This window comes from Colletotrichum siamense, assembly GCF_013390195.1.
Source record: "Colletotrichum siamense strain Cg363 chromosome Unknown KSG_Cg363_contig06, whole genome shotgun sequence".
In the NCBI taxonomy this organism is placed as follows: domain Eukaryota; kingdom Fungi; phylum Ascomycota; class Sordariomycetes; order Glomerellales; family Glomerellaceae; genus Colletotrichum; species Colletotrichum siamense.
In genome coordinates this window covers 2,945,755-2,960,969 of record NW_023501019.1, presented here as the reverse complement: position 1 = coordinate 2,960,969, position 15,215 = coordinate 2,945,755, and the positions used below count along the sequence as shown (strand labels likewise).

General features: G+C 56.4%; 5 protein-coding genes across 5 annotated transcripts; 3 read left to right on the top strand and 2 right to left on the bottom strand.

Moving 5' to 3' along the window:
• Positions 1–2,875: 2,875 nt before the first annotated feature.
• Positions 2,876–3,970, bottom strand: CGCS363_v009768 (uncharacterized protein; the record flags this gene model as incomplete). The annotated part of the gene is made up of 1 exon (XM_036641617.1): positions 2,876–3,970. One exon carries the CDS (start codon positions 3,968–3,970, stop codon positions 2,876–2,878), a length of 1,095 nt encoding a protein of 364 aa, XP_036492670.1.
• Positions 3,971–4,479: 509 nt separating this feature from the next.
• On the bottom strand, positions 4,480–5,922 carry BCS1 (Mitochondrial chaperone BCS1; the record flags this gene model as incomplete). Its single annotated transcript, XM_036641616.1, has 1 exon — positions 4,480–5,922. One exon carries the CDS (start codon positions 5,920–5,922, stop codon positions 4,480–4,482), a length of 1,443 nt encoding a protein of 480 aa, XP_036492822.1.
• A 958-nt stretch (positions 5,923–6,880) lies between these two features.
• TPO4-1 (Polyamine transporter 4) lies at positions 6,881–8,566 on the top strand (the record flags this gene model as incomplete). Its single annotated transcript, XM_036641615.1, has 4 exons — positions 6,881–7,131; positions 7,188–7,571; positions 7,617–8,368; positions 8,427–8,566. 4 exons carry the CDS (start codon positions 6,881–6,883, stop codon positions 8,564–8,566), a joined length of 1,527 nt encoding a protein of 508 aa, XP_036492821.1.
• Positions 8,567–10,103: 1,537 nt separating this feature from the next.
• Positions 10,104–11,571, top strand: CGCS363_v009765 (uncharacterized protein; the record flags this gene model as incomplete). The annotated part of the gene is made up of 2 exons (XM_036641614.1): positions 10,104–10,646; positions 10,774–11,571. The coding sequence occupies 2 exons, from the start codon at positions 10,104–10,106 to the stop codon at positions 11,569–11,571; spliced, it is 1,341 nt and encodes a 446-aa protein (XP_036492669.1).
• A 1,462-nt stretch (positions 11,572–13,033) lies between these two features.
• Positions 13,034–14,456, top strand: CGCS363_v009764 (Oxysterol-binding protein-like protein 4; the record flags this gene model as incomplete). Its single annotated transcript, XM_036641613.1, has 3 exons — positions 13,034–13,096; positions 13,197–13,516; positions 13,589–14,456. 3 exons carry the CDS (start codon positions 13,034–13,036, stop codon positions 14,454–14,456), a joined length of 1,251 nt encoding a protein of 416 aa, XP_036492668.1.
• Between the last annotated feature and the right edge of the window lie 759 nt (positions 14,457–15,215).

The window sequence follows — 15,215 nt, the reverse complement described above, 5'->3', positions numbered from 1 at the left end:
GCGAATCGCGCAGCTTCCCAGTATATTTCTTTATTCTGTTCTGAGTAATGACTTAAGAGGGATCCGATCGCTCACAATTTCTCGTCTTTCAGTTTGGTTCATAGACAGGACTACCAACCGTTACTCCGACAAGTATCAAGTCGATATAATCATGGTACGGGCCCAGGGGCACTGGCACTCAAGCAGCAACTTCGCCGGAAACATGTCTAGGGTTTTCTCGTCTGTTCCCCGATGACACACATTCCTTCTAAGGGTGTGAAAAGTCCAGGCAGTGGCATGGTAGGACGGAGCGCTTTTCTTTTTAAAACGTTGGGATTCGGACGAAAAGTAGGCATGCCGGGAATCACTGAGTACAAGTCTTTCACAGCGTACCTAGTCGCTACTTCGTCAATAGTCATGAATTGATCAAGAGATAGAGATGGTCTTAGTTCGATTTTGACTTCGGCCCCAAGATTGATTCTCGGTCTGCATGGCATATGCCTCCCGCTAATCCTCAGCCTCATGGATCTTACTGCGTTGCAATGCCAGCTCATTAATGATGGGAACTTTTGGTACCTAAGGTGATCGCTCGATCCCACCAATTTTATTGTTCAGCACACCCGCTAAATAATTCTTCGTAAATAAAGAAAAAAGAAGAAGCACATCCAAATCACCAATTCAAAAGCCGCCAAGAAGAGCTGGCCTATGCGTGTACGGCTAGTGCGACGAATAGTTTGCGCGTGCCAAAGTAAATCTGTGATAGGCAGCTTTGCCTCATCCGACGCAGAGTGTCACGAACCGACGACAGTTGTGGCCGTGCCTTGGTACGATAAAAGTCCTGCCATTTCAATCTGGATATGTCTGCATGATACTATGTCCATGGAGCCCGGGTCAATATTTACGCGTAATGCAACCACAAGCATTGAAATGATCCTCTCTTAAAGGCCCCATGATTTAGGGTTTCCGTTGTCAACTTTCAAATTCTCTAGACTTTCTGCAACATCAACATGTAGTTGCTGAAGATGTGCTATGTGGCTTACAGTTTATCCTATCGTTCAACATCAGGTCCACCAACGACACCGTGCCTCTCGAGTCTTACCAAACCGAAACAGCTTGCTCATATGCAATCCTGGAGGCTTTTTGCTGTCCATGTTTATTTCTGCAGAAAACGGGGAGTTGATGGAATCGGGCAAAACAGGATATTCAATTCTTTACTAAACCTCAAACTCCCGTATGTACATATGGGGCCGAATTGCCGGGTGTTATTATATAAACAAATAGAGGACCTAGTGGTGAATAGATATACTGATGCCTAAGCTTATAACTCCGTTTGAGCTATTGTTGTGTTTGTATGAGCATTATGCTAGTTGCAACATTGATTGCAATGATAGTAAGTCTTTTGGCTTTCAGCAACCTTGGAAGCTTGTCTGCCTGTATGACATGGTGCAACGCCACGAAAGAAAGTGGCTTGAATTGCCCCTCCCTACCCCACCCATCCCCGCCGTTTTGGTAGAAGCCAAGCAAAGTATTTAAGTACCGCATCCCGGCCACCGTTGATGACCAAGTATCTCGTCCCCATTTTCCTCTCAGATTATCGCTTTTCTATCCAAAAGTACAAATCCGTCCGCCGTCCTCCATGGGCACTACTTCCTTCTTCCAGCTGAAGTACCGCATCCCGGCTACCGTTGATGACCAAGTATCTCGTCCCCATTTTCCTCTCAGATTGTCGCTTTTCTATATAAAAGTACAAATCCGCCCGCGGTCCTCCATGAGGACTACTTCCTTCTTCTAGCTGAAGTACCGCATCCCGGCTACCGTTGATGACCAAGTATCTCGTCCCTATTTTGCTTTCAGATTGTCGCTTTTCTATCCAAAAGTACAAATCCGTCCGCCGTCCTCCATGGGCACTACTTCCCTCTTCAGCCAGCTAAAGTACCTCGTTCTGATACCCCTGTCTGCCACGAAGACCCTCTTCCAACGTTCCATCCATCCTCTCCTCCTCTTGTTCTTCTATCCTGACTAGAATTACTTATATCTGTGGCTCCCCTTGCTTTACACTCACATGCCCACCTTTTAATATCAGTATGGTTGATTTTCTGCAAAACGATTTCGAAGGCCTTTCAACACCTGTCAACATGCCGAAGATCTCAACCGAAGCGATCTTGGCTGTCATTGCACTCTTCATTGCCGTGCCTCCCACCGTCCTAGCTTTCCTACAATGGCGGGCTGCCCGACAGCCGGGCAGCACGATGCAACTCCCAGGCAGGCGCTTTTATCCTTAGAGTATCCAAAGTCATTTTACTAAACATTTCAATTCACCTGTTCAGTCTCGTCCACCGACGGTACCCCTCAGCATCTTTCCGACAACTACCAGATCGACTTCCTTATGGTACGGGCCCAAGGACGTGGGCACTCGAGCAACACCTTCGCCGAGAGGATGTCCCGTTTCTTGTCGTCTGGGCATTGACGAGTATCATCCTGCCCCCCGTCGTTCGACGAGTCAACACACACGAGCGAACGGTTGAAGTGTTTTATTGAACATATACTTAAGTCTAGACGGAAAGCAAGCATGATGGCAAGGTGTTCATACATGTTCTTTTGATCTTTTGTGATGCAGGCGTTGTCTCTCTATTATGCACTACCTACTAGGTAGACTGTCAATCCACGATGTTTCACAGCCGTCCCTAGTAGACTTTTCGATGCAGTCCCCCGTGAAGTTCGGAAAAGAGACAGGGATTGGCTTCCCGTCCAAGTTTCCCACCTGCATGATCCATGCGTCCCTGTCGTTGATGATCTTCCGGACCACACGCTGATGTTGCGATTTGTAGGTGAGGCATGGCCGATGCGCAATCTCTCTTTCGAATTCATAACGACCTCAATGACCATGGCCTGCATCTTAAACCTCCACCCCGCCCAGCATGTCATCAAAAACCTCAAAATTCCCCTCATTTTTCCGATCGTAAACCGCAAACCACATCTCCCTCCACCAACCCCCCGCAAATTCCGCCTCCCCTAGCACCTCCAACCAACACCGCGCAATCTCCTCTGGCGGATTTCTGAATGCACCACACCCCAGCGCGCCCAACACCAATAAGCTGTGACCCCTCGCCGCCGCCATTCTCAGGCACAGCCTCATTTTATCCATCGTCAACACCCGATCATTTGCCTTTGCAAACTCATATTCCTCATTCGAGCCAACCCTCACTTTTCGCACCTCCGGTGTCCGAATCGCCGCGATGCTGAGTACACTGACCACCGGGAGATCGATGTGCGCCGTTCCCGGCACAAGGAGCTTGTGCCCACCCGCCATGTCGCCCCGGATCACCACCACATCAGGCGAATACAGCCCCATCCGTCTTCGAAACGGATAATACCGCTTGTGCAAGCTCAAATACAGCGACGAGCGATAACACATCGCCTCCTCCTGCGCAACAGCGCCCTTCAACCAACCACCTCCAGCATGAATATCTGATGCCATATTCAGCACCGCCACGCGCCCGCCATCAGGTCTCTCCGCCGCAAGGTCGATCGCCGCATTGAACGTGTCCTCATTCACGATCTTGATCTTCGCGCGCGGGTGTCCCGGACATGTGTGCGATTTCAAAGGCGGTAGTTCTGAGAGATGCAGCGACTCGGATTTAGTCGCATCCAGATGTGGTAGGTTGAGCAGGATGCCGGGCAGGACGTTGCGGGTTTCCTCCGAAACCAGGGCGAGTGCGTCGTTGGAGCGGTCGCCTCCTTGACCGCCGCGGGAGCCTCGTGATGATGAAGACCCGCGAGAACCTCGTGGTGAACGGGATCCGCGCGAGCCTCTGTAAGAGTGAGAGCCGCGACTGCTCGATTGTGACGATGACCCACTGTCGCCGTTGCTGGAGAAGTAGGATGAAGACTGAGATGGCCCGGCGGATTGCTGGGGCCGTTGGTTCTGTTTGCGAGGTCGACCGCCGCCGCCTCCGGACAAATAATCGAACAGGCTGGTCTGGCGCGACATCGCGATTGTAGGTGGTGATGTGCAGAAGGTGAAGTTGGGGAAATCGTGAGACGGAGGGTTGGTGTTGGTTTTAGCGCATGGCTGCCTGGAGCAAATGAGATTTCGCGCGGCGCGTGGTGGGGTATCGCGAAACTTCGACAGCAAACCGTCCCGGACCAAGCGACCAAGCACGACGATGTTGGTGCCTGGACGTAGGCACGCGATGATTGTATGAGGAATGTTGACGTCTATTGAAGGTTGTCCCTGGAAGACGTTGACGGATTAGAGTTGCGGGACTGAAGATGAGATGGCGGGGGGAAACGTTTGGGGCTGGGCCCACTAGCTGGGTAGATACCTAGCGTGCAACCTTGCGCTACCTCTAGCTCGTGCAACTCACGTGTGATGGGCTGCCCGGATCATAAGAGGATGCACGAGACATTGAAATAGATTGTAATGCATGGGTATCATCTCAGATTTTTGTCTATGATTTTGTACATGTACATGTTGTTACAGCGCGGTACAAGCGCACCTCAAGCCTTCGTCTTGATCGCGCCCTCAGGAATCGCATCCCCCGCCTCAAACTTGCGCGGGATCAGGCCCTCAGCCATATCAATGGCGCCCTGCATGTCATTCTTGTTAAACAAGAACAGTCCTTGAATGGCCGCCGTGCTCGTAAACCGTCCAGCCGTCTCGCCCTCGCCGTTTCCGAACAAGTGCAGCTCATCAAGCCTGTTGAGGAAGCGCTCGCGGCCAGAGCCGTCCGCGTCCACGTCGCCGTAGAAGCGATCCCACATCTGCCCGGCCTGGTAGCGCGTCGCCTCGCCAATGCGCATCATCATGTCCACACGGCCGGGGCGGATCAGCGCCGGGTCGAGGCGCTCGATGTGGTTTGTCGTGAGGAAGGCAATGCGCTCCTCGCCAGCAGCGACTCCGTCCAGAGCGTTCAGCAATCCCGAGAAAGTGACGCTCGCGCCGCTGTACCCATCCGCATCGCGCTGGCGGCGGTTCACAAACGCAGCATCCGCATCCTCCAGCAGCAACAGACTCCGACGAGGCAGCTTCGTCAGCAGGTACGCCAACTTATCGTCCGTCATGCCCATCTCGCTCAGATTGATCATCGCCACGCTGAAGTCCAGCTCGCCCGCCAACGATTGAATGAATGAACTCTTTCCGCTGCCGGGCGGTCCAAACAGGAGGTACCCCCGACGGTACGGGATGCCGCGGTCGACATACCACTGCTGCCGCGTCAAAAAGTCCCTCACATCGTCCACGATCCCCTCCTTCACGCCCTCGTCCAGTATCACCGAGCCCAGCGGGCGCTTCTTCCTCGGATCGCCGAGCGGCGCCCACTCCATGCCGCGCGCCGCATACACCACCGTCTTGCCCTCGTTCGCCTTCGCCGCGAGCGCGTGTGCCTCGCCAAACACCTCCTCAAAGACGTGCCGGTGCGCCCACAGCGCCGTCAGCTGCACGATCTCGTGCGGCTCGCCCGTGTTCATGTTCGCCGTGTTGTGCTTCTCGCGGTTCACCGCGATGTACGCGTTACCGTGCTTGACGATGTGCCTGCCATACCCGGGCTGCAGGAAGAAGTGCGCATTCGCGGGCCCGCTGGCCGCGCCGCCGCGGGCGGTGGAGGTCGTCGTGGACACGGAGAGGTTGTGGATGCGGGTGATGCGGGAGGCGACGAAGCCGGCGGCCTCGCGGGGCTGGGAGAGCCAGGCGAGGATCCAGGGGTAGGCCGGGTCCTGCTTGCTGATCTCGACGTTGACGAGGAGGCGGCGACGGGCGGCTCCGGCGGCGACGAGGGCGCCTTTGCGGGCGAAGGCGGCGGCCGCGCCTAGGCTGGCGAGGCCGATGCCGCCGGCGAAGAGGGGGTTGTTGAAGAGGGCATCGAGGTTGAGGATCGACGGGGCGGCGGAGGCGGTTGCTGTCGATGTTGTTGTTGTTGTTGTTGCTGGGTCGGGGGAGGCCATTACGGGCTGCGATGGTGGTGGTTGGTGTGCCATCGAGCTGGCATCGTGGGGTGGTTTTTTGGTGGTGCGGGTTTGATGGTTGAAGAATTGATGAATTTTTGGGGGAAGCTTGGGGCAGGGATGACGCACGGAACTGGGGCCGGGGAAGCTGGCGCCGATTTAGGAGACCCCACACGGCCCCGGGCAGCTTGTCATCGGGGGGTGTCATTGGAAGACCCGATTCGCACCAAAATATAGCTGTATTGATGTGTATCGATATTTCTGGGCATGTTTTTTTTTCTTTAAGTCACGTATTGATCAATCTTCTGGATGCACTTGTGAAGTATGAGAGATCTATGGCGGGCTCGAAGCCGTAGCGTCTACAAGTCGGCTCGACCACTGCGCATGAAGCCGCCCAATCCATTCTCATCAGGGCAGTTTGATGAGACTAGACACCAAGGTACTGTGAGAGTCATTTCTTCACATGTTTCAGTGCGATCATACCAAACCATTCGGCGTTCAACACAAGCGCAGGCCGGCATCCGACTGTTTGAGTCGGCGCTCACCCTGTGCAAGCAGTTAGCCGCACTAGTGAGACAAGCCGTCAAGTCTTAATGCTAAAAGACCCCGTCGCGCATGCAAGACATCTTTGCATTATCCCGACTGACGTAGTTGGCGGTGCGTTATCGTTAGCCGTGTGACCGATTGTCTAGATGTCGGCGCATTGGTCCATGGGAGATCTACCTCGATGGCGGGAAGGATCTCCCATTCCCGGCACAAGCTCAAGATTGCACCCGCCGCTAGTGCTGCCGTAGTGTTTATGGTGTTGAAGATATGAATCATTGCATCCAAACGGCGCTAATGGTGCATCTTTGTTGTGACGGGCATATAATGGCCGACGGCTCACTTCCACAATGCGTCGAGCTGGTCTGCTTCTCTGTAAGTATATGCTACGACTTGGACATTGTGACGAGACCAGATGGTATCCTCTACAGAATCTAGGTCACTTCGAGAGGAGACCACACCGACCGCAAGCCAAGATGATATCGCACATGACCCCGAGAAGGCTGAGAGACCGGTAGAAGGCCGCGCGAAGACTTCCGATACCCCAGACAGCCATGCCGACGCAAAGGAGTGGAAATGGGACGACGACCCCAGTAACCCCTATAACTGGCCATTGCGGCTGAAGATACGGCAGATCGTGATGCTGGCAGCGGCGGCATTCACAGCGTAAGCATCAACCGGCCAACTTCAGTGATCCATGTCACTGACGATACCCTGCCCAGCTCCGTGGGAACTTCCATCATAAGCCCAGCCGACACCCAGCTAGTCGAGGAATTCGGGGTTACCACAACACAGGCCGTCCTGCCGCTATCACTATACGTCTTCGCTCTCGGCCTGGGTCCAGTTGTCGGCGGCCCTCTCTCGGAGACGGTGGGGAGATACCCAGTCTACCTCGTCAGCCTCCCTCTTGGCGGTCTCTTCACTCTGGGCGTCGGCTTCTGCCACAGCTTTCCCGGTATCTGCATCCTGCGCTTTCTTGCAGGATTCTGCCTATCCCCCAGTCTGGCCATCGGGTCCGGCACTATCAACGAGACGTTCCGACCGTCGCAACGCGCGCTGCCGTCGACCATCTACATCCTGATGCCGTTTCTTGGACCCGGTCTTGGGTAAGGCACCTTCACTTCGAAAGCTGCTTTGCTGACCCTCCACAGCCCCGTCATAGGCTCCTTCGTAGTAACCCGCAAAGGCTGGCGCTGGACGCAATGGACGCTCCTCTTCTTCATCCTCACCTCCATGCTCACCACCCTCCTCGCGCGTGAAACATACCACTCCGTCCTCAAGCCCCGGCGGCAGAGACACCTCAACGTCCCAACCGAACCCCGTAAACCCGCACTCGAGCGCATCAAAGCTTTCGCGACCACATCCCTGACCCGCCCCATCCGCATGATGCTCACCGAGCCCATCGTCTCCTTCGTGTGCCTCTACGTCGCCTGCGAGTTCGCGACGCTCTTCTCCTTCTTCGCCGCGCTGCCGTACGTCTTCGACACGGTGTACGGCTTCAGCGTAGAGCAGGCGGGGCTCGTCTTCATTTCGATCGCCGTGGGCTGTGTCCTCGGCGCCGCGACCGTGCTCCTGTGCAACGCCCTGCTGTACCTCCCGCAGACGAAGAAGCACCCGCCGCACCGCACGCCGCCTGAATACCGCCTCTACCCGGCCATGATAGGCAGTCTCGGCATGCCGCTGGGGCTGTTCTGGTTCGGGTGGACGGCGCGCGCGGACGTGTCGTGGGCGAGCCCCGTGGTGGCCATCATGCCGTTTGCGTGGGGGAACATTTGCCTGTTTGTGAGCACGATACAGTACCTCGTGGACGTGTATCGCGGGACCACGATTGCGAGCGCGACGAGCGCGAACAGCTTGGCGCGGTATATGCTTGCTGGCGCGTTCCCGTTGTTTGTCGTTCAGAGTACGTGAATCCCTCATCCCCAGTTCTTGACCGAGTCATTGGTAGCTGACGGCGACAGTGTACCGTAATTTGGGCATCGGCTGGGCGAGCAGCTTGCTTGGCTTCATCGCGCTGGCATTGATGCCGGTGCCGTGGGCGTTTTTCAAGTGGGGACGGCTGATTAGGCAAAAGAGCAAGTTCGACACGGTCAAGACGTGACGAGATGGTTTTGATGGTGTTGGGGGAGCTGGGAAGGGGGATCCTTGACGATGGGTGTTATTGACGGCGGGTTCTCTTCAAGAGTGGCAGCGGGCGCTAGCAGGCCACCCATGAGCGCGGTGACACGGACTCGGGACGCCCTCTGGTCTGGACCCTGGATGAATGCGACCGAATACAGAGCGAAACAGAAGAAAAGAAACGATTTTCGGACTTTAAGACGGTGCGTGAGATGATACTACTGCGGTATGATATGTCAACCTGCCAAAAGACTGACAGACGGCCCCGATGTCACGGATCGGTGGCGCAGAGCGGCAGTTCTCCAACATCGTACCCCCGGGGAAGCATTCGCTAGGACCCGATGTAACTGGATCGCTCCCGAACATGGGGTGCGGAGACAATTGCCCCCCAAATTGGACATGGGCCAGGAACATCGAGCTGTAGGAACCTACCTCAATGGCAAGGGTTCGCCAGGACGGTGTGAGGGGTTGTTTTAAGTGCCGTTTTCCCTTTGAAAACTTAGAGGGGTTCGTACTAAGAATCCTCGTTTTGGCTTTTTTTTCGCAAGAACGAGCGCAATATGAGACGTGAGACGCGCATTTTGGCTCGGCGGAGGCTGTGTCGCTGTGGAAGGTTGGCGGTTTCTGGGCATCCAGCAGCTGTAATTGCAGCCAAGAACGAAGGTCGAGGGGAGACGAGAGCTTAGTGGCACGGCAGAGGCGCGGCAAAGGTGGTGACGAGTCTTGGTGTTTTTTATTGTATTTCCCCCTTAGGTTCTCTCTTTTCTTGTCTGCTAGTCCGAATGAGGGATGCCGCTGCAGGAACAACTCTCGGAAACAGCGCGTGGGAGCCCGCCAGTGGGCAATTACGAAACGCCATGCATATTGCCGCAAGAGCCGTCTTGTTGCCGCTTCACTCACCTGAAGGTGCTGCGTATGTGGCGTGGCCCTTGGGAAGAGGGGCCTTGGCGCCGCGGCGGTTCTCCAATCGCCCTTATCGTTTGTTTCTTTTTGCGTTTTTTGCGGGAGCGGTTTTCGTCTGAAGCGGCTTGGTTGTGCCGTTGGTGAGACGTGTCTGTGGCCCGCGCAATTTCTTGCCCAGCTTGGCTCTCATCTGTCCTTACTCACAACCAACATTGGTGATGTCTCTTGTCGGCGTCGTGATGGCTTCTTAGCTGCTTCATCTGTCAACCTGTCAACGAGATAAACAGCGCTGTTGCCGAACAAGACAGCGTTTCTCGTCCGTTCTCCGCGGAGACACTTGCGCTTGGGCTTACGTCACGATTCCTCCCTCGCTGCACACATCTCTCGCCAACCCGACTTAGGACCTCATCAACGAAGCCGTTATCGCCTGATTGCCGTCTGTCGAGAGCTGCTTCTTGTCTGCATGCAACCCAAAAGCCTGATCATACGCTCGTGCGATCATATTTACCAACACGACCTGCGGGGTATGAAGGCCACCAGCTCATGACAATATCGCCACACCACCACCACCTCCTCCTCCCTCGCCGCGGCGCCGCCAACAACGGCCCGCACCAGCAATGATTCTCCCCTCACCACGCCTCCGCCGTCTCGTCACCCTGCTCGTCTTCGCCTTCCTCATTGGCAACGCCCTTCTCTTCCTGGTCCTGCCGTACGACAACCCGCTCGTTCTCGCGCTGCGCTTCAACGTCTCGGGCCTGAGCAACTGGTGGCGCGGCGACGGCGTCGAAAAGGACGCCTGGCTGTACTCGCCCGCGAAATACCCAATCGATTTCCGGACGGACGTCGGCCTGCTCATCAAGACCGGCTACGGCACGCGGCACCGCCTGGCCGCCCAGCTCGAGGCCTTCGAGCTGAGCGCAGCGGACGCGGACTCTTTTGTCGTCGTCGGCGACTGGACCCCGCGCGGGAACGGGACGCACGCCGGGGTGGAGGTGCATGATGCCGTCGGCGGGGTCATGGCGATGCCCGAGATGCGGAAGCACCACGATGCGCCGAAGTTCCAGGAGTACATCGCCCTCCGGGACGCCATCGAAAAGGGTGACGACCAGCGGGCGACGGAGATTGGCCAGAGTTTCGGGTGGGATCTGGATGCGTTAAAGGTAGGTACTTACAAGCGTTATTATCGTCCTGCCCCGCGTGTTCACGCAGTCATCCTCTCCCCCCCTCCCTCTGAATGGCTGCACTAAAAATGAATGCTGCACACCCAAACTGACGCTTGCCACACAGTTCATCTGGGGTCTGGAGTTCGTCTACGACAACCTCCCGCGCAAGAAGTGGTACGTCATCCTCGACGACGACACGTACCTCGTGCAGTCCTCGCTGCGGCTGCTGCTCGCACACTGGAACCCCGACGCGGCGCAGTACATCGGCAACGCGGTGGGCGACTTCCGCGGGCGCTTCGCGCACGGCGGGTCGTCGGTGGTAATCTCGCACGAGGCGGCCGCCAAGCTGCTCTCGCGGCGGGACGTGGTCGCCGCCGCGCAGGAGAGCTCGCTGACGGAAACCTGGGGCGACAAGCTGATCGCGACGGCGTTCCAGAAGGTGGGCGTGTACCTCGACGAGCGGTACAGCCACTTCTTCAACGGAGAGCGGCCGGGCATCTCCAAGATCATGGGGGACCGGTTCTGCTCGCCGCTGGTGTCGTTCCACGGCGTGGCGGACCCGGCGGAGATGCGGCGCGTCGGAGGCGCTTTTAGGGATTTCAAGAGCCCGGTGTTTTGGGGCCAGCTGTGGGAGATTTACGGCGCGCCGTCGGTGGAGGAGTTTCGGAGCGGTCCGGTGCGGCCGGGGAGGGATTATGTGGGCAGGACGGATGAGAGGTCGAATGTGGTCGGCGGGGTGGATAATGCGGAGGCGTGTTTGGAGGTTTGCGAGGGGCTGAAGAAGAAGTGTCTTGCGTGGACGTGGGTTGAGAGTAGCAGGGAGTGTCGGACGAGCCCGTGGATGATCATCGGGGAGAAGAGTACAGGGCATTATTCGGGGATCAACCGTGAGGAGGTTGGCAGGTTACAAGAGACATGCTGAGGATGGGATACGGAAAAATGGATGGATGGTGATGATACCCGGGATACACAGGCGTAGATGCTTTTTGCAGTTTTCGAGAATATGATGCGATGTCGTCTAGTTGAATGGATCACGTCGCAGTCACACAATGTCTTGAAGTGGTTCAGTTCCGAGCACTCCGCCCAGCGTGATCAGAGTCTGACCCAATCAACAGCACCTTCCTCTTGGAGGTATGATGCTGACTGCTGCACAGCACCAAAAAGACACATTTCACATTCAACCCGGGCGAAGTTCCTACGACCAGACACTCCAGAAAACCAATGGTCCGCCGTTGCCGGTGCGCATGTATACGTCGTATATCTGAAGCTTGCGAGCCCGCATCTCCCCCATGGGGCATCGCAGACCCGAGACCGAGCTTCCTTCCCCGTCGCATCGCATCCTGCCGACGCCGGAGCGGGGTGCAGCTCGGGCCCGTTCGAGGACTATGCTCCCCACATGTCTCTGCGCAGTAATGTCTTTCGTCCCGCTGGGCCGTCCGTCCGTCGTCTGAAGCTTGAAACGGAAGCTGCTCATGCGATGGGTGGATGCTCACCAGCCACATTGGACGTGGCTCAGCTCCGATAATCCGATAATCCGCCAAAAGAATGGCTGACAAAGCGGCCCGTCCGATGGCGCCGTCAATGACGATGACGTCTCTCCGTCAGTGGTCGTGGTCGCACACACGCCGCACAGCCACCGCCGCCCGTCCCCTGTCCACCCAACCCTTTCGCTGTACCTTTCCCGCCCCTTTGGGATTGAGAGACGCATTGGTGCGCATTGCTTGACGTCAACGTCGACGAGTCCAGCCCGCGCCCCTCTCCATCGCCTGTCTCCAACGGCCTCTAATTAATTCTCTTCAGGTGCCCTTTGGCTTCCTGATTTCCTCAATTATTTGGCTTCATTGTTGTGGTAGAATTTCTCAACGACCAGAGATCCTCTTCGAAAAAGCATCCCACGAAACGCACCACCTTCATCAGCCATCGCCCCGTCAACAAGCGGATCAGGTACCCCCAATTTCTCACGATTCTCGGCAGTACGTAAGGTACCACCCACTGCAAGACCTTCCCTACCGCGCCAAAGGTCCCACCATCCGGTCGCCCCCAGCAGCGCTGAAAAAGCAGCTCCGACCCCTGCCCCGTTGAGGCAAAGGCCCCGCCAAAAGTTTCCCAGCAGCAGCACAAGCAGCAGCTAAACCAACGCCGGGCCCTGCAACATCCCACTTTGGCTGCTGGTTCCCCATAAAGGCACAAGACAAAGACCACAGCGACACCCCGCCAACCCTCGTGCGTATTCGTACCTCCGACTGCCCATTGTACCTGCCTACCTACCTCCCCGAACAACCCAAGAGACACACCCATTTTGCGACTTGACGACATCCTCCACGGCCGAAACATCGCGAAAGCCACACATAGACAACCCGCCAAACACATTTCCGATCCACGCAATGGCAACCTCAACACAGGCACAAGCCCAGGCGAACCAGGGCAGCTGGGGAGCTTTCCTCAAGGTACGGACGTCTTTCCCCGGTCTTTCTACCTACCTCCGATGACGCCCTCAAACCTGAATGAACATCGCAACAAGAAGCTGACTTCCTGCCTCTCTCCCAGTCCATCGCCTCCTTCAACGGCGACCTCTCCTCCCTGACCGCGCCGCCCTTCATCCTCTCCTCCACCTCCCTAACAGAGTTCTCCTCCTACTGGTGCGAGCACCCCTCCATCTTCGCCGCCCCCGCGAAGGAGGCCGACGCCGCCAAGCGCGCCCTGCTCGTCACCAAGTGGTTCATCACCACCCTCAAGCAGCAGTACGCCTCCCGCTCCGAGCAGTACGGCAACGAGAAGAAGCCCCTCAACCCCTTCCTCGGCGAGCTCTTCCTCGGGAAATGGGAGGACGAGGCCGGCACCACGGAGCTCATCAGCGAGCAGGTTAGGTGAGATACATACACAATACGTTCTCATCCCGCGCACAAGACAGGCATTGTTAACCAAGAACACCCCTACAGCCACCACCCGCCAGCAACAGCCTACTCCATCACAAACCTCCCAACCGGCGTCCACCTCGAGGGCTACAACGCCCAAAAGGCCACCTTCTCCCGCACAATCAACATCAAGCAGATCGGCCACGCCGTCCTGACCGTCCCCTCCCCCGAGGAAGGCAAGAAGGAGACCTACCTCATCACCCTCCCCGCCCTGCACATCGAGGGCCTCATCTTCGGCGCCCCCTTCATCGAGCTCGAGGGCACCTCCTTCATCACCTCCTCCACCGGCTTCACCTCCAAGATCGACTACTCGGGCAAGGGCTGGCTCTCGGGCAAGAAAAACTCCGTCATCGCCTCAGTGTACCCCACCGGCAAGGAGAAGGACGTCGCCTACAACATCACCGGCGTCTGGACAAAGTCCTTCGAGGTCCACCAGGGCTCCGCCAAGCACAACTCCTCAAAGACCCTCCTCGAGACCTACGACGCCGCCGAGCACCCCACCTCCAAGCTCGTCGTCGCCCCGCTCGACAAGCAGCACCCCCTCGAGTCCCGCCGCGCCTGGAAGGGCGTCGCCGAGGGCATCGCAAAGGGCGACATGGACGCCGTCTCGCGCGAGAAGTCCGCCATCGAAAAGGCCCAGCGCGAGCTCCGCGCAAAGGAGAAGGCCGAGGGCCGCGCCTGGGAGAGGCGCTACTTCACTGACCGCCAGGCCAGCACCGACTCTGTCCTCGAGACCCTCGGTCCCAACGTCGGCCTGCCGCTTAGCGGCGACGCTGACAAGACGGGCGGGCTGTGGCGCTTCGACGCCGAAAAGGCGGATAAGGTGCGCAGCCAGGCGCCATTGAGCCCGGAGGACCAGGCCAAGATTGCCGGTGAGATTCTCGGGCAGTAGGCGTCACGAGAACTGGGGGTTTTAATCTAATGAGAGGATGAACACATTATAAAATGATGGGAAAGCAGGAGGGAACAGGAGGAACGGGAGCGCGCGCTGGGTGGAGGGAATGGATCACTGTAGAGCTAGCATGTTGGCGCTTTGGAGTTGACCGTGTACGAACGGTAGTACTAATCGAACATGTAACCTTTCTTTTTTCGCTGATCTTTCGCGCCCACAAAGTTCTTCCGTAATGACATGTTTTCATTATCCTAGATGGGATGCTATCGATGTAGATGCAGATCATTGACGTAGCGTGGGCCTGGGGAGCGTTTCCACCTCCATCCTTGATGATCGTCGTCTCTTAATCTGATATCTGATACCATCTCAACTTCAGAGGACCCTTGTAGCCTCGTTAAGCGCGATAAACGAATGTCTAAGTAGAGTGCCTGTGTGTTCACGTCTTGGATCATTTGTACTAGATTTGCTTGGTCTCATTTTCCATACTTGAACATTTCTGTGCATTGTAGCTCTCGGTATAAACATAGTGCTGATGGAAATGTCCTCGATATACTTCATGTATTCAACAATGATGTTTCTTGCCATGTATGTCTGTCTGCGTTGCGCAGTTAATCTCTACCATCTCTCACACTTCCCGCTACCACTTCTACTGGCCCCAAATCCCTCATCTCTTCCATAAAGAAAAAGCCAACACGTCTACTTCCCCAATGCATGGATTCCAACGGATACCCAAACCATAAATGCTAGAAATGACGATGC